The sequence below is a fragment of the Tachypleus tridentatus genome, chromosome 5 (assembly GCF_004210375.1).
Source record: "Tachypleus tridentatus isolate NWPU-2018 chromosome 5, ASM421037v1, whole genome shotgun sequence".
In the NCBI taxonomy this organism is placed as follows: domain Eukaryota; kingdom Metazoa; phylum Arthropoda; class Merostomata; order Xiphosura; family Limulidae; genus Tachypleus; species Tachypleus tridentatus.
This window is the reverse complement of record NC_134829.1, coordinates 32,362,950-32,381,904: the sequence shown is the minus strand read 5'-3', so window position 1 is coordinate 32,381,904 and position 18,955 is coordinate 32,362,950. Positions and strand designations below refer to the sequence as shown.

Sequence of the window (18,955 nt, the reverse complement as noted above, 5' to 3'; positions counted from 1 at the left end):
TTACAGCATTCTTATTGTTGAAACTTGTATAAAATTCAAATGATAAAATACAGCAGAATTGTAAAATTATATTTTTCTACGTTTTGTGTTTATTTCAACAATCATGAACATCGTCAATAAAACATAATTTGAAAAAGAACTCGATCGAACGTTCAAAGTCATTTATAGATAAGTAATAATAACAGTCAACTTTTAGTTTGTATAAATTTCATTCCAAACACATGCATCCATTTTGAAAACAAATGTCTCTAATCTTCCTTTATATCCGTCTGTTAATGTTGAAGTTGTTTTCATCTTTTAAAAGCTGTTCAACCTGTCTGGACTAAAGAATAATTGAATATTAGCTTCCTACAAAAATATAGTAATTCCAATAAGCCTTGAGTCTCCTACTTAACTTCACGTGTATAGGTGGTATAACTGTACTGTAGCATGTGACACATCCTCCTACCTCTGTACTATAGGTCACAACTTAAAGAGTGCCCAGGACATGAGAGGCTAAGTCAACTTACAGAAAGAGAGGATGGTGGATTCCTAAGGATCCCAAAGAGATTCCATTGTTTATGTAACACCTACTGAAAATATTGCATGTGTGCATGATCCTAAAGAATTAAAACTTTCATGGAAGCTCAAGTTTCTAAAAGAGAGAGAGAGAACCTCACTTGTATTCAGAGAAGTTTTGACTTTAGAAATCGAGCATTTCATGTCCAACAAATGAAGAAAAGCTGGAACTTGTTGAGGTGGGAGTTGAGAAATGCCCCCAAATGATTAAGGCATTGAGTGGAGACAAGATGTCACTTTTCCAATTTTATGAGTCATACCAAACATGCTGCCTCTTGAAGTAGGAGATGAATATGGTGTTGAGAGGCCTGGTGGAAAAGAACCTAGTTATCTATGTAATGGTAATATTACTGTCTTATGTCATTAATATGATGAGCGAAAGCTCTGATTCTGTGAGGAGAAATTATCAGGAGCCAATGCCAGACCCAAATGGAAGAGTGCAGAATTGAAACATCCTACCCTCTTGGACAAACTGAAGGTAACATCTGGATGCTGGCAAAATAGGAACATGGAGGTAATCATCTGAGACATTAACCTTGGTTTTCCAAGAACCTGGAGTGAACAACCATTAAAAGTTGAGAAATAATTCCAGGATGAAAAGAGGAAGGTAGATGAAAAAGTAATGATTGTATGGTATAAAATAATAGTTACACTAGGAGGGTGTGTTGCACTTCTATTGGTGAAAGATGTTTGCATGCTATAATGCAGCTATATCACATATAACACAAGAAATTAGGTGGAAGTCTTAAGTATAGTGGTCAGCCAAAAATCTGAAATATCAAATCTTAAGTAAAAATTATGCCAATACAACAATATATTTTATTTACACAGTTACATATAAAAGTACACAAATTTTTATGTAATCCCTTTGTAATAAACATAGTATAATGCATTTTTGGTTATGGGCTATAACAAAGATTAGTCATATAATTGATTGTATCTTTGCTGAAATTTAAATTATATTTATTCTATTTTCTTAATCAACAATCACTTTAAAGTATATAGCACTAACTACAATATAATATTTGCTATCTATTCTATTATTAATGGCATACACATATTTTGACACCTGAGTATATAATAATAAATATGGTGCAGATTATAATGTATGTTTTTTATACATAATTGGGTCTTACAAAGAAAAACTTTGGTGAAATGTAATTTTCATAGAAATTTAGTAAATTTATTAAGTGTAATGTAAACAATTACTATAAAAATATTACCACAGTAATATGATTTTAAAACATCACAATAACAGAAGTTACAATTGTATAACTGCTTTTAAATACCACATGCTCTATCTTGGTTTTGTCATTACTTACTTTAACTATTTCCACAATTTTAATTTATACAATAAAACACATATTCTTGTCATAAGATGAAAATTATTAATACATCTATTACTTGCTGCCAAGACATTTAGGAGGTATAAAACAGTGAATTCATATAGATGTTGACAAAATAAAAAAACAAAAGTTTCGGTGCTTTCAGAAATGCAAAAGTATTGAAAACTATGGTTTTGTTTTCATTTTAAACCAGTTTCATGATAAATGGGTGTTAAATTCACTCTTTACATCCAGTTTTCAATAAATGGGGAAAACGAATTTGGAAAGTACACTTTGTTTTCTTGGGCTAAAAAGCTTTTTAATGGTAACTACATTTTTTTTTTAGTGCAAAGCTACAAAATAAGCTATCTATATTCTGTCCACCACACAGTATCAAGCTACAAAATAAGCTATCTATATTCTGTCCACCACACAGTATCAAGCTACAAAATAAGCTATCTATATTCTGTCCACCACACAGTATCAAGTCCTAGATCTTAGCATTACAAACCTGTAAACTTGCTACTGACACAATGAATGATAACTGAGTTATGATAGGCCTACATTTCCAACAGTATATTTTTCCAGTTCTGTATGAATTATAATGGTATGTTAGATGCACAGTCATAGCATGTTTACTCTGTGTTTGAGACTCTGAGTCTTGGAAAATTAATTTGATTGGGATTTATATCTGATCTCGCCAATTAAAATATTAAAGGAAGAGGTTATAATTTAGCTTAGTAATATCTGCTATGTCAAAATCACCATTATATGAAAAAATATATGTTCACAGATAAAAATGTTAAGTTTTTGACTTACGAATAACCATAACAAATACAGACCTCTAAGTGCATTCCACTTTCCTACTTTTCTTTATATTCGGTTTAACTTCAGAAATATAAAACTTGTTGCAAAAAACACATGTAGCTGTATTGTGAATAGTCTAACTGCTCACGTTATTAACTTAAGAAAGTAAAGAGTTTGAGGAACTGGTGGCATTAGAATCACCAACTTCCCTTTGCAGAATGAGAAAACTGTTTTCTCTATTTTCTGGTAAGTGACTTTAGAGTAAACATAACCTTAAAACCCAATACAGAATAACTGAGAGACAATCAGATACTCCTTTACCTCAATATATTATGAGTTTTCAAGCTGAAATATGTGCACAAGCTTTTGTTATGTTGCATTTCTTGTCATGGTTACTGTTTACATAAACTGCATGTTGTTTTACTTCTGTTTACAAGAATGTTTATGTCTCTGTCAGTCATGGTTTTAAACAGCTTAACAAACTTTTTGTTGTTGAAAATCCTACCCTAAGTATTAAAGTCCAAACTTTTCCTGAAAGGTTTAGGTATGTTATATTATCACAAAACTCCACAGACAATGTAACACCAAGTGCATGTTGTTAGATCAGTGTAAAATTAATATTAATCTAAAATACATACATTTAGTGATGTATTATCTACACACTTTGTCCCATAGCCATGTGTGCTTGAAAGAACCTCTTTAACAAGTTTTATATTTCCATGATAATGCAGAAAACTATACAACATTGGAAAATGCTATCCTAGCATCAACAGTTAACCTACATAGACAATAATGGTCAAGCTAGTGTCAGCCATTACCAAGTGATCAATTTCACAGTTTCTGTTGTTTATGCAGCAAACAGCAACTTTTGAAACATGCACAAGGAGATAAGCACACGGATTTAATTTATTTCTAATCAGTGAAGACTGTCTTACAAATCAGCTTAAGTGTTATGTTTTGGTGCAATTCTTGATGTTTTAATGACAAAAGTAGGTAGTTGTATAAAAACATGCTGGTAAGCTCTCTATGAAATCTAAATTATCCCTATTATTACCTACTAAGGCCCTACTTTTGAAAAACTTTGCCTTAACTACTAAAGTCCATGTTTTACCTGAGGCGTTTGTTGTAAGGACTGCAGTTTTTAACTTTAAGAAACTTCACTTCTATTAGATAGAAAGTAGCATCAAATAACCATTTTACAGGAGAGAAAAACTCGGGAAAATTCGCAAGTCACTTTCAGCAAGAAAGTGTTTTAACATACAATAAAAAAATCCAAGTCTTCAAATATATTTCAGAAAAGTAAACTGATTTTAGGTATTCATATGCAGTAAAATAATTATTGAGATTATAAAATTAAAATGAAGATTAATTGAAAAATAAAATTTTAAAATAAATGCAAGCAAAATAACTGGTTTAATAAAGCTACCAGTAATCTATAGTCTACAAAATACATAAAAATAACAAAGATGTATAAAAAATTTGACCTAAAACATAAAACGATTAAAATACAAAACCACTAAAAGAACTTGGAAGATAAAAGACCCTAAACATCAAACACACAACTCCACCCAAAGAAACTATAAAACAAAGGATATGAAAGTAAAAGCGACTCGAAAAAACATGACTAGTGCTAAAGAAAGGAACTTAGACACAACATATCTGGTAAATAAAAATAACAAATCCTCAAAACTAGCTTAATGTACAGTAAGGAATGTGCAAAACTAGTACATATACAAAAAATTAAACAATGTAACAATTAAACTAAAGTACCTTATACAATAAAATAATTATAAAAATCTATTTCACCAACTACTGAGCAAGAAAGAAAATGAAAGGCCTAAGCTATATAGTGCACATATTAAGGTTCATCCATACGAGCATGCATAAATTTGCTAAATATAGGTATACCTACATGAAGTGAAGAATACAAACTGAAAAATTTACCATAGATCTCCTCAGGAAAATAACAATACCTAAACCAGCAGATTACATAGAGGCTCAGTAACAAGTGGAAAGTGTCATACAAAGAAATTTTCATATAGTTTTTACATTCTTCCTCGCAAACAAATTGTAGCTTGGAAGGAAGAAATTATCTGCTGACCATAAGACACAAACATCTTGTAAACTTAAAGCCTGTACTTCATCAGAAATGTCCAAGGTTTGGAGACTCATTTCAGAATCCTCATCTACTAAAGCCATATTACATCTTAAATACAATGAGAAAATTTGGAAAGCAGAAACATTTCTTAAACAGGCAAGTAGAAACAAATAATATCGAAACTTAAAGTTGAAACTGATATAAATTTATGATCCATCACAAATTGTAATTACACAGAGAACAATTTAAACATATCTATACACTAGAATGCCAATATAGAAAGTAAGGAGTGTGCTAAAATAGTAGAGAAAGCAAGCTGCACTGGTACAGATGGTGCAGTATCATTGGTGGAAAATAGTAACAAGATCAGCACGTGTTCTGAAAAGGCATATAAATGAAGGGGTGTTAAAAAAGTGGTGCACTGTTAGCAAAAAGTTTTAGCAAAATTTTGAGGGCAAACAAGGAAAGAAACAGCTTTGGATGAGAAGAGGTAGCAACATTTTGAAAGGATCTATCAACTCTCTTAACACAGGCTCAGTCAATTTGACTGACCACTTGACCTCTCTGTACTCATTTAAAGTCTTTACAGACTTAATATTTCTAACTTTCAGTACAGTGTTTATCTTCACATAATTTGACAGTCTTTCAATTAACACTGCAAGTCTTTTTACATAACAAAAAATATATTTTTAGTAGATTACTTTTAATAAACTAAAATAAAGATTTGTCCATGAATATACTGAGTGTTCGTTTTTAATAGTCCATGTACAAAGTTCTTTTAATGTTAAGAAAAAAAAAGTTTCCTCATCTTAAAAATCTCGAATTTCCTTTGTGTAATTTATAAAACTTCCTAAACAGTTAAAACATTTCTTTTTAAATAAAACTTTATATCTTATCTACCTTAACTCAAAATAAGATTGGTCAATTTCATTGACTTTTTAACCATAAAAAACTGAAACTGAAATAGATCTAAATTACCATTTTTATTCTTTCTAGAATAGCTTCAAATTGTAACACAAAACTACATTAGTTTATTATAAGTAGCTTGAATCTCACAAGAGTATACATCTATTTATAACTACATTTTGTATTATTGTCCTTTTAACTATGTCTAATTACTATCCACTCCATAATAAGTTGTAAATCACTCGTGGCACATGCAGCTCACATTATGCTACTACAAGGCACTGGTTTGCATGTCTGGTGAAACATTTTTTATTACATCATTTATCTAATGTAATCTTAACTAGCTTAAAAAGATCCTTATTTTTACATTTTAGTTATTTTTATAGTAATAAATAAAGAATAAACATGGAAAACAAAAAATAACTTACTTACCCAATACTCCATCTTTTTTTCTTGCTGTTGGTTGTTGACTATGCCTATGTATTTTATACTAATGGTAGTAATGCATTAATAATTTTTATTTAATTAAATAAACACCAAAAAACACAGACTAATAACATGTAAAATAAAGCAATTTCCCTTAACTCTTAAAATTTTTCTGGCATTCTGACTATGTGAAAAGAGCCATTACAAATTCATCCAAGTTAGTCATTAATTTTTCCATGGGAATGAAGCTTGTACACTGAGTGAGATTGACACTTATCTATTCAGAACATGAAGTTATATAATATGTCAATTGATAGACGAAACTTCTGACTGTCTATTGACTTTAGGTAAGATATAATTAAATGTAAAAGAAAACTATTAACAAAGCCTGAAAGACAGGATGTGACAGGTAAGTTTGGCAGCAGATGTGTGATTTTCTATTTATAGTTCTATAGCCAAACAAAATTCAAGGCTATAAAAATTATGGCTTGTCTGAACAATGATATTATTATAGAGAGGAATTTTGTACATTTTGAGGGGATGATGGATAAAATAGACATGCTGCCTAGATAAAATGTGTTACTGTGTAAAACTAGGGAAGTTCAGAATTTTTAAAAATATTTCCTTATATAGTTAAGTACATAAAACGTACATACTATTAAAATATGGATTATTAGCAAAGTGCTTAAGCCATATTAATTGGTATAACGCAAACAAAAGTAGTATAATAAAATTTTAAACATAAGACACAAATTCTGCCATGTTCAGTAAAGAATACCTGGGGCAAAAGGGTCAAAATACCTCAATAATACTGGCTTAGGATGGTTCCTTTTTGAATTTTGTGCAAAGCCACACAAGGGCTATCTGTAATAGTGATCCCTAAGTTAGCAGTGTAAGGCTAGAGGGAAGGCAACTAGTCATCACCACCCACACCATCTTTTGGGCCACTCTTTTACCAATGAATAGTGGGATTGACAATAACATTATAATATCCCCATAGCAGAAAGGGCAAGTATGTTTGGTGTGATGGGGATTTGAACCTATGATCCTCAGATTACAAGTTGAATGCCTTAACCACCTGGCCACCCTTAGGATAGCTTTATTGTTTTGACATTTTTACATGTTCTACACTAATTCCTGTATACTGAATCCAAAAGTGATATAGATTTTATTTGTTTACACACAGGTTTTTCACAAAACATCATATGTACTTCTACATAAATGAATCATTTTCATTTAAATTGGGTCACATTTTGTTATGCGTAGACTGTTAACAACAACAGGCCATAAATTTCTCAAGACCAATCACAATGTGAAAGTTTTATCAATTATTCTAGAACTTATGACAAACACTTCCAGTACATAAACAGCTACCAGGCCACATGACATGTCATTTCTCATTTCTGGATAGTATTTGTTTGTGTATGCACTTTGACATTTTTTTTTTCTTTTCATTATTATTTATATATCACTATGGCAATATATTTAAAGTAAATTTTTGTTAGGCCTCTAGACTGCATTAGGAAATTAAATTTGAATGAAGACTTCAAAAGGACAATGCATTAAGTTGAAAAAGAAATGTGAATTGCCTTTAAAGATATTACTGTCAAACTTTTAAGAAGCAACAAGGACCCAAATTTCAAAGATATTGTCAACAATATGCTTGATAAATTCAAAGATTTGTGTTGTAACGTAAGTCTGAATGTTCAATTCTTACACTCATATAGTGATTATTTCCTTCAAAATCTCAGTGCTGTCAGCAAAGAACAAGTAGAAAAGCTTCATCAAGATATCAAGGAAATGGAGAAGAGGTGTCAGGGAAGATGGAACATCAGCATGATAGCTGATTACTGCTGATCACTGAAACGAAATGCTCCAGATGCAATACATGAAAGACTACAACATGTAGTTTTGAGATTAAAAAATACAGATTTTACAAAAAAATCAGAACAAATGAGGATGCATATTTATTTGACATCAGTACTGTATTATAAAATGATGGCAAACATTTAACAGCTTTTTCAAAGTGCTACTTGTAAATGGCAAATATCAATATGGTAACTTCACTGTAAATACCAGTTGCTATTCATGGTCCATCAGATATTACATATTTTTAAATAAGCTTGTAGTATGCAGCTTCTAACATAAATATTTTCCCATTACCTGATACGAAGGAGGAGAATCATTTGGAAATCCATTTGGCATACAAGCTGACCTTCTAATGATGCTCCAATAGTAGGATCATATTTTTATTATCCAACTGAACACAGTGCCATTACTTAGATGATTTACAAGTAGGCATATCACAATGCTTGTCTGCTTCCTTATGTAGGATTCTTTTTTTATTTTAATACTTTTTAAACTTATTCACCCTTAAAAGATGCAAATACACGATCATGCAAACTTATGGTATCCACTTCACACATAGGTTTATGGGACATATAACTTTTGTTATGATAAGACTTAAATTTTCTGTGGCACACCGAGAAAAGATGAAAGGGATATATGTATATCTCTAAAAGCAATTTTGGTAATGTTTGGTTTAAAATGTGTCATTTGCAATTGTGTACACTGTTACCATTACAATTTTGGGAGCATAATGCATGTTATCAAAATTTACAAAAGATGCAAGTCACATGACCTTAAATGCCTTCAATGATGTTGTCCCAGGATAAGTCCTGAATATCTCATTTCGTATACCACTATAATGACTGAAATTGTCATAAATTCATTATTACAGAATATTATCATTATTCATATGTTTTTCAGAAAATATTTTACTGAAGTTATACTCTGTTTGTGAATGTAGTTATGACATTTTCTTTAACTGGATATATCAGAGTAGTACACAAGCTAATTCTTTTATCTATTTCTGAATGTAGTTATGACATTTTATTTAACTGGGTATCTCAGAGTGGTACACAAGCTAATTCTTTTATCTATTTCTGAATGTAGTTATGACATTTTCTTTAACTGGGTATCTCAGAGTGGTACACAAGCTAATCCTTTTTATCTGTTTCTGAATGTAGTTATGACATTTTCTTTAACTGGGTATCTCAGAGTGGTACACAAGCTAATCCTTTTATCTATTTCTGAATGTAGTTATGACATTTTATTTAACTGGGTATCTCAGAGTGGTACACAAGCTAATTCTTTTATCTATTTCTGAATGTAGTTATGACATTTTCTTTAACTGGGTATCTCAGAGTGGTACACAAGCTAATCCTTTTATCTATTTCTGAATGTAGTTATGATATTTTATTTAACTGGGTATCTCAGAGTGGTACACAAGCTAATCCTTTTTATCTGTTTCTGAATGTAGTTATGACATTTTATTTAACTGGGTATCTCAGAGTGGTACACAAGCTAATTCTTTTATCTATTTCTGAATGTAGTTATGACATTTTATTTAACTGGGTATCTCAGAGTGGTACACAAGCTAATCCTTTTATCTGTTTCTGAATGTAGTTATGACATTTTATTTAACTGGGTATCTCAGAGTGGTACACAAGCTAATCCTTTTTATCTGTTTCTGAATGTAGTTATGACATTTTATTTAACTGGGTATCTCAGAGTGGTACACAAGCTAATCCTTTTTATCTGTTTCTGAATGTAGTTATGACATTTTATTTAACTGGGTATCTCAAAGTGGTACACAAGCTAATCCTTTTATGTGTACAAAGAGAATATACTGTAACTAGAGTTTTTAAGTCTCATTTCTGTAAAAATCTTGAAAAACAGCTTATTGAAACATGAAATATAGAAACTTGTACGACTGATTTCTTGGCTTAAGACTTATGTAGACCATGGGTTGAAGTATGTAACCAGTGTTCTTTGATTATCTAGAGAAATGAAGCCAGTTCTGTCAGTTAATACAGACCTTACTCTATGTCTCCTGGGCCAGCTTATCTCTTGAGATATTACTGTGTTTAAGACCAAAAATATAATTAACAGCAAGAGTACAGATCATACTCTAATTGCTATAAGTACTACAGTTTGGAACATTATCTTTACTTAGCTATTTATTTACTAGATATATATATATATATTTAGTTCTCTTTTATGTAAGTAACTTGCTTTGACCAAAAGTTAATAGTAATTGCTCTTGAATGCTCTAATTTTTTTCTCTCTTGTCAACCCTGGTAGCCACAAAACATTAAACTCTGTCAGTTTAAATAACAAAACAGTCTTCATGTTAATAAAAAAATTTATATTTTTTGTGTTAAATTTATTCTCCACTTAACCGTCTCACCCCAGGTATCCTTTAGTACACGACACAAAGTTTTAGTGTCTCACATTCTAAATTGAATGCCTTTTGTTTACATTATACCAATTGGTATAGCATAAAATATTAGTTTATAACACATGTTTTAGTAGTATTATACATCAAGTTCTTAATTTTACAAGGCAATATTTAAAAAAATCCTGAATTTTCCCTATGTGACACAAGACAAATTTTATCCACCAATCCTTCAAAAAGTATAAAATTAAATGTAAATTACTCATTATGGAATGTTCATTGTTCAGGCAAATCATTATTTTTACAGCTTTTAATTTTGTTCGGTTACAGAGCTATAGAATAAAAACTCAGACCCCTACTGCCACACCAACTTTTTCAGGATTTGTTAATGGTTCTCTCTTACGTTTAATTATATATTGCTTATAACCAACAAGAGGTCAAGGTTTTGATCCATCAAATGATGTACAGTATTACATTGTGTTCTTAATAAATAAACATTAATTTAACTCATAATACAGCTTCGATTCCCATGGGAATTACAATGGCTAGCTTGAAAGAATTTATAACAGCTTTTGTTGCATAGTTAGAAAGTAAGAAAAATTGTGATTGTTAGAGAAAACTGTCTGTTTTTTGCATGTTATTAGTTTATGTTCTTTGGTATATTATTTAATTAAAAAAAACTTATTTAGAGCATTACTATAAAAAAAAGGCTTAAGTTCCACTGATGATCGACAGCAAAAGAGTTTGAGTAAGTACTTTATTTCTTATTACTCATGACTATTCTTCATTTATTACCAGGAATAACAAAATGTAAAATTAGGGACGTTTTTAGGTTAGTTAAAATAAATAACAATAATGTAATAAAAATGTTTCACAAGGCAAGAGCATCAGCAGCTTGTAGCAGCATACTAGTAATGTAATTTGATAAAGTGAACTGCATGTGCTCTAAGTGACTTACAGCTTATAACAGCATGAATAACAGTTATATATGGTTCACAGGGTAATAAAATAATGAGATTAGATTATAAATAAATGTTTACTGTTGTGAGTTTCATGCTACTTAGGATAAACAAATGTAGTTTCATGTCACAATTTGATGTCATTCAAGGAAGAAAGAAAGAGAATAATTTTGATTTATTTTTTTTTGGTGGTTATGATGGTGGTCAAAACCTGGTTTTACTTAAGACAGAAAAAATAAATGAAATATAAAGTTTTACTGAATTAAAAAACCTTTGAAATGTACTTAGGATATTTTAGAGATTACACAAAGAAAATTTGAGATCTTTTTAAATGAAGCAAAGTATTTGTAATTTTAACATGAAAATTTCTTTGCACATGGACTTACTCAAAATAAATACTCATTATTTATGAACAAATCCTTATTTTAGTTTACTAAAAATACTTCACTAAAAATACATAATTTGATTGGTACATGAAAGACTTATAATGTTTTCTGAATGACTGCCAGATTTTGTAAAGATATACAAACTATATTGAGAGTTAGAAGTATTAAACCTATAAAGACTTTAAACAAATACAAAGAGATCAGTCAAGTGGATTGAGCCTGTAGTGAGAGAGAAAGTTGTCCAAATTTGTCTCTTATAGAAAAATTTAGTTCTGATTTATGTAGGTAGCTTGCTTTGATCAGAAGTTGATATTAATTCTTGAATGTTCTAGATATTGTTTCTCTTGTCAACCTTAGCAGCTAGAGAATATAGATCTTGATTAGTTTAGATAACAGAAGTTTGTATTTGTGTTAACAAATTAATTTATTTTTCTTGTTTCCCTTTATTGTCTGCAATCAGTTCATTCTTTGCTTAACGGTGTTGTATTTGTGTTTTGCAGGAGTATTTGACTTTTCTAACAATTATTTATCTGTAACTCTGTAATTCTGAATTATTTGCCTTCTTAACTTCTGAATCACCATGTAAATGCACATATAAGGTATATAAACATAAGTAGATAACAAAATCATAAAGACAAATATACTCACAACAAATAAGTTAGGTTAATTATTCAAACACATTTGTATGTACCTCATTGTGGGTCAAAAAGTTGACCGTTGATTTCCTTCTACAATAGGTAGTTGACTGGCTCAATAGGGCTGACAACCTCAGTGCTGATACTGATGAAGTTTGCTGGCTAATTAACCAGTCTATCTGATTATTCTATTTATAAATAAGAATTTACATTAGTTATCTTATTCAAAACTGTCAATTTTGTTCACATCTGAACAACTAAAAGAAATATAGAAAAAACAGTTAAATGTTGAAATGGGTGTTACCAGCATATCAAATTTTGGATACACTAATAGAAGTTTGATTTTTTAACCATGTTTTAAATCTCAGATACCAAAATATATCACATGTGATCACCAGATCATGCAAACATTATCACTGCCTTCATTATTGCTCAATTTCACGTTACTAATGGGATAATGCTGTTTGGAATATTTCCTCACAAGTCTCTATTTGCAGAAAACGATAATGAAAAACTCAATTTAACTTTTGCTGCAGTTCACTAATACTCTTGCTTTCTCTCACCAGGAATATGTAAGAAAAACATCTATAATACCACTAGTATTATAGTTGAAACAACAACAATAACTACACTAGATACATAAATTGTATAAATATCACATGTGATCTCAACTATTAAAAACTATATTTCTCAATGTTAATCAAATTTAGGTTTTTAAACACTGAACTAAGACATTATGGATATATACACACTTTTTAAGGTAATAACTGGAAAAGGAGAAATCAAATAAAACATTTGTAAACTAAGGTATCAAAACTACTTTCTTGTTGTATTAAACAGCCCATCAGTATAATGAAGGGGTCTATAAAACTAAAATTTCAAATTAATAAGCTCAAATTGACCTTTATTACATAGAAAACACATATCTAAGATTACGTTTTTTTAATATTGACAACTTCACAAAGTGGGCCTAGACTTATCTGTTCTTTGATACATTGGCACAGTCTGTACATGATGTGTAGGCATATCACTTGAAAGCATGGTTTGTAACACCCAAAGAGATCCACATGTATCAGGTAACTACTTTAAGCAGCCAAGTGTTCTTAGAGTTGTGTAAAATGTCAGGTGTCATGAAAAAGCACATGTCAACTTAACACTTCCAGTGTTAAATACAAACTAACAAGTTTGTGAACCTCAGCCAATAACCATGAAGAGAACTGACCATATGTTATGATGGCATATTAAGCAACTGAAAATTGATCTAAAGGTTGTTTAAACCTTTTACAACAGACTCAGTATAATATACAAGCTTGTCTACATACTTGCACACATTAAGTATTCACATTATAACATTTGATACAGCATGTGCATCTTCACAACATTTGATAAACTTTTAGTAAAGATTACAAGTTCTTTGGCTTGACCAGACGTCTGATGTTGAGACTCTTAATGTTAAACTATCAGATGATAGGTGCTTTATTTATTTGAGAAGCTGGGCAGGTCATGTGATTAAAAGCAATTAGTCACTTAAAGAGCAATGAGACATTTGATTTTCAAACTATAAAATAAACTTTCTGACATGAGATGCCATCCATAATTTCATAAGAGAGTCATTCCCCTGATCTAGATGAGTAATTAAAAATATTAATCAAGCAGAGACTCAATAACATCTGAGAATTGGTAAATCTACAGATAGCAGGTACACATCTTTTGCAAGTAATACAGGATATGTGTATATACCAAGCCAACTGCAATGTTGTTTGACTTAGATATACTATTAGGACTGCATTTGTGTCAGATTTTAAAACAGGTTATGGTAGTAACTGACATTTTTCAACCAATACACCTAGCAGAATGTCTGACTAACTGGAATTCACCTGAACATACATTCAACCCAAAGTTTTATTGTTTAAGGGTTAATTCACAGCCATTCTGCCAATTTCTTTCTTCAACCAGCCAGAGTTCAAAGTTCTATTGGATGCACCACTAGATGTGTAGGGAGCAGCACTGGCTTCAACCTTTTCAACTCTGTTCTATTGAAGAGTGCAACATGTTGGCACATTAAGCCCCAAACCCTAAGAAAAGCTTTCCAGGGCTTTACTACTTTTGAGGGTTGATCATACTTAGAAAGAGTTACAGTGGGACAGGCCCACAAATGACATTGATCACTGCTGAGGTCCTGATCATAGTTTCCATACTATAGCTTTTAATAAGTGCTTTATATCAGTGGGTCCCACATATTTTTTACTCATAGCACACTAGGAAAATAATGTTAACTTTGCAGCAAACTCCTCTGACTCCCAACATAAAAAAGGACAGTTTTTCTGATTAAAAACATGAAATACACTAATATGGAGCTATTTTTAATAAAGTAAAATTCTCTCAATTCAATAATAAGGCCACATTAGCCTAAATAAACTTTATTATTTTACACAGTTGAAAAAGCATACTTGATGCCATACATTTACAAAATCTCATGATACAGCTGGAATGGCACACCATTTTGAAACAACTTCTATATATCTTCAGAAAACCTACCAAGCATTCAACAAACATTACAAGTGTTTTGTACACAAAAAATCAGAATTTTAATTGTTTTCACTGATACCTTCTTCATGAATATATATAATCAAAGTGTTGGCTTTTCCAAATGTAAAGTGATTTTCATATTAAGGTTAAAAATACTGTTTTTTATTTGAAGAATTTCAAGGCTGCATCTTGACTCAGGAGAACACAACAACAGAGAAACCATGTATGTAAAGCAAGAGCTTAAGATGACAAATCAATCAACACAGAAGTAATTAGGGAGAGGCTTTCCCTCAAAACAGATCAATCAACACAGAACTAATTAGGGAGAGGCTTTCCCTCAAAACAGATCAATCAACACAGAACTAATTAGGGAGAGGCTTTCCCTCAAAACAGATCAATCAACACAGAAGTAATTAGGGAGAGGCTTTCCTCAAAACAGATCAATCAACACAGAAGTAATTAGGGGAGGCTCTCCTCAAAACAGATCAATCAACATAGAACTACTAGGGAGAGGCTTTCCTCAAAACAGATCAATCAACATAGAAGTAATTAGGGAGAGGCTTTCCTCAAAACAGATCAATCAACATAGAAGTAATTAGGGAGAGGTTTTCCTCAAAACAGATCAATCAACATAGAAGTAATTAGGGAGAGGTTTTCCCTCAAAACAGATCAATCAACACAGAAGTAATTAGGGATAGGCTTTCCCTCAAAACAGATCAATCAACACAGAAGTAATTAGGGAGAGGATTTCCCTCAAAACAGATCAATCAACAGAGAAGTAATTAGGGAGATGCTTTCCCTCAAAACAGATCAATCAACACAGAAGTAATTAGGGAGAGGCTTTCCCTCAAAACAGATCAATCAACATAAGAGTAATTAGGGAGAGGCTTTCCCTCAAAACAGATCAATCAACACAGAAGTAATTAGGGAGAGGCTTTCCCTCAAAACAAATCAATCAACACAGAAGTAATTAGGGAGAGGCTTTCCTTCAAAACAGATCAATCAACACAGAAGTAATTAGGGAGAGGCTTTCCCTCAAAACAGATCAATCAACACAGAAGTAATTAGGGAGAGGCTTTCCCTCAAAACAGATCAATCAACACAGAAGTAATTAGGGAGAGGCTTTCCCTCAAAACAGATCAATCAACATAGAAGTAATTAGGGAGAGGCTTTCCCTCAAAAAACCCTCAGAATCTCTGTGAATCACCTTAAAAAGTAGATTTATATTCAGTAAATATTACAGAATGAAATTAAGTGTATGATAAAGAAGGGGAAACCAGGCATGGAATAAGTGCACAAGAAAATCATGGACCTCCCCCTATGGGGCTAAAATTGATTCTAACTGCTGAAAGTCAAGAAATAAACAGTCAGTTTAACTTTATGCTAATGCCAATTGATCTGTAGCCCATGGAAAAAGAGGAATGCAGACACTCTCAGTATGAACCCTAACATCCAGGAAGGGTGAGAATACCATATTCTGAAGAGGTATCATGAACAGAGAATTGAGATCATAATAAACCAGGTAAATGGACAAAACATCACATATCTGAGAAATCAGATCTAAAAATGCCATATTTATGTCCAGCTGATTCTGCAGATGGGTTATAGGAAGACATTGCAAAATATCACGGTGGAAAAAAGCTATCAAAATCTCATTGACCTGAACAGTTCAGAAGAAGGATAACTTGTATAACAATCAATCTCGCAGTAGATAATCACAGATAAATCCATCAAGTCTCCTCCACCTGCAGCCTGTGAGATAGTGCTAGTAGGAAGTATGATACCCAAAATGGTAACATTAACCTCAGAAGTTATAGTTGATGTATAAATGAAACAAAAGTGTTTGATGGGTAAAAACTTGAGTGAGAAGAAACAAAACAAAGACAAAAAAATGAGTTCACTGGAAAATTATTCCATGATATAAAAATAAAAAAAAAAATTAATGAAGAAATTCCACCTCAAAAATAAAACTATTAAAAGCCACAAATATGAATTAAAGAGAACCAAAGAAAAATGTCTTGATAGGAGTCCTGCCAAATGAAAGTTATTGTTTGGTAGAATTCAACAGAGGGAGTCACATGAATCAAAAGAATGTATTGCATTCTCATTGGTGGACTGTTGGGAAATGATAATTAGCATGTTTGCATATAGAGGGCAGCACTGATTGAGAATAGCTATTTATGCAAAAGAGGTAATGTACCATATTGCAAGTCAAATCTTGATCATGCAATGATTGTGTAATTAATCACTGACTACATGGACATATGTTAATTATGTAAGAAATACTGTATTCACGTAATCATGTTAAACAAATTAAAAAGATAATATATATATATAATAAATCAGACTTAACTAAATAAAACCAGAAGAAATATATACAAATATAAAAACATTTTTGCAAATTGTATATACTACTTTCACTTAAGAGATGTAATAGTTTGTTGTTTTTTCAATCAGTTTAAAACTATTTTTTTGAGATATATAATACACAAAAACTTCCATTCTCAGAAAAAACATATTCTGAGAAAAGCGCTTAAACAAACTGAAATTATATTGCCAAATCAGTTATTACCTTACTCTAAGATGTACCAATGAAACAAAATAATTACAAATAAGAATTAGTACAGAACTATGTAGTAGCTGTTCAAACTACACTTTTGATAAAGAAAACAGATTAAAAAGCAAATAAACAAAAACACATATATCTGAAGCATATCATATTCTATCAGAAATTATTATTTTTAGATTTTAATAATTTGCCAGTTTGACCAGCTTTAAAATGTCATATTAAACAAAATATAAAGGTTGTATTTTATATACAATTAAGAACAACTTTTTTTTTTGCAAAATTTTGCCAAAAGCATTTTACTGTTCCTTTCACCATTGGCTAATTCAAACAAATGTACTTTAATATGTTTCATATTTCATGTGCTTCTTTTATTTGTATGGTATTCTACAGTTTGTTAAAGCAACCCTACACATAGAACTCACTAAACTCTTAACATGTTTTTGACATAAGCATAATATTGTACTATATGGATTATAAAGACTGAACTTACCATCTCATTTCTGTAAATCATTTTAGGGTTCGTTGAAGGAAACTTGTGATGCTTACTTGAACTAGAGCATGGGAGAACTTGTTGAGTTTTGAATGCATTTTTCTGTACCATTGAAGACACATTCATCTTAATGTCTATTTAAAAACAAATATTAATGTATAGCTCTTTCCAATACCACTTAAATTTAAACATTTTGACCAGAACTTTATACTAAAAAATACCTAAATAAAACATGACTAAAATTTTTATACTATATTAAAAAACTGCTTATCTCAATAAAGACTTCATAATTCTACATTTTTTGATAGACAATAGAGAAGGTTAATAATATTCAAAACTAATATACATTTATGAATAATCCTGAGTTAAGTCCTAGTTTATCCTTTATATAAACTCTCACCTCCAAAATTTACATGAATTATCAGTAAGCAATGTACTATTCCTTTATGAACTTTAGCTACAAACCACCCCAAACTTATAGAGTAAATGCAGCACAGAAATACCAAGACAGTTAGAAAACAAAATGTCTAAATTAATGGGCACAATAATAATAAAGCTGATATAAGAGTTATTCCATATAAAAATAACTCTTTTAAGTTTGTATCAACAACTCTAGCAGTTAAATGCCAATAAGAAATATTACTTCATGATTAACTGAATTATTGCAGTTTTCACTCTTCTACATTTTAATAGAAATATTGCATGTAGTGCATCACATAAGGCAGCATTTAAGAAGATATATTGACATTAATCAAATGCTTATACCAGTCCTAGATAACTGATATTTTCAATTATAAGTGTTGGCATTTAATGTACATAAATTACATACTTTCACAAAGAGATAATTTAAAATAATTATCAATACTGAAAAAAAAATACCAATTGCTCTTACTGATGAATAAATTTATAGGAAGATTTTTAACTGATACGTTCTATTTTTATGTTGGAATGCATTTCTCTGTTTTAGTTTATAAACTGTGTATTTTTTATTATTTTGATAGTTGTCTTATTGATTAATCATGCACCG

The 18,955-nt window shown here is 30.8% G+C and overlaps 1 protein-coding gene across 5 annotated transcripts in view; it reads right to left on the bottom strand.

The window, feature by feature from the left end:
- Window positions 1–60: 60 nt before the first annotated feature.
- LOC143250859 (uncharacterized) overlaps window positions 61–18,955 on the bottom strand; it is a 33,332-nt gene continuing 14,437 nt past the window's right edge. For 4 of the 5 annotated variants that reach the window (XM_076501969.1, XM_076501972.1, XM_076501970.1 and 1 more), the window contains exons 2-4: window positions 17,929–18,062; window positions 12,397–12,528; window positions 61–322 (exon numbers count right to left, since the gene is read on the bottom strand). In XM_076501969.1, coding sequence (XP_076358084.1) covers window positions 260–322; window positions 12,397–12,528; window positions 17,929–18,062 — 329 coding nt within the window. In that variant the 3' untranslated portion in view covers window positions 61–259. Of the gene's footprint in view, window positions 323–7,633; window positions 7,981–12,396; window positions 12,529–17,928; window positions 18,063–18,955 lie in introns of those variants that run through there. The other variant, XM_076501971.1, reaches the window with a different exon arrangement.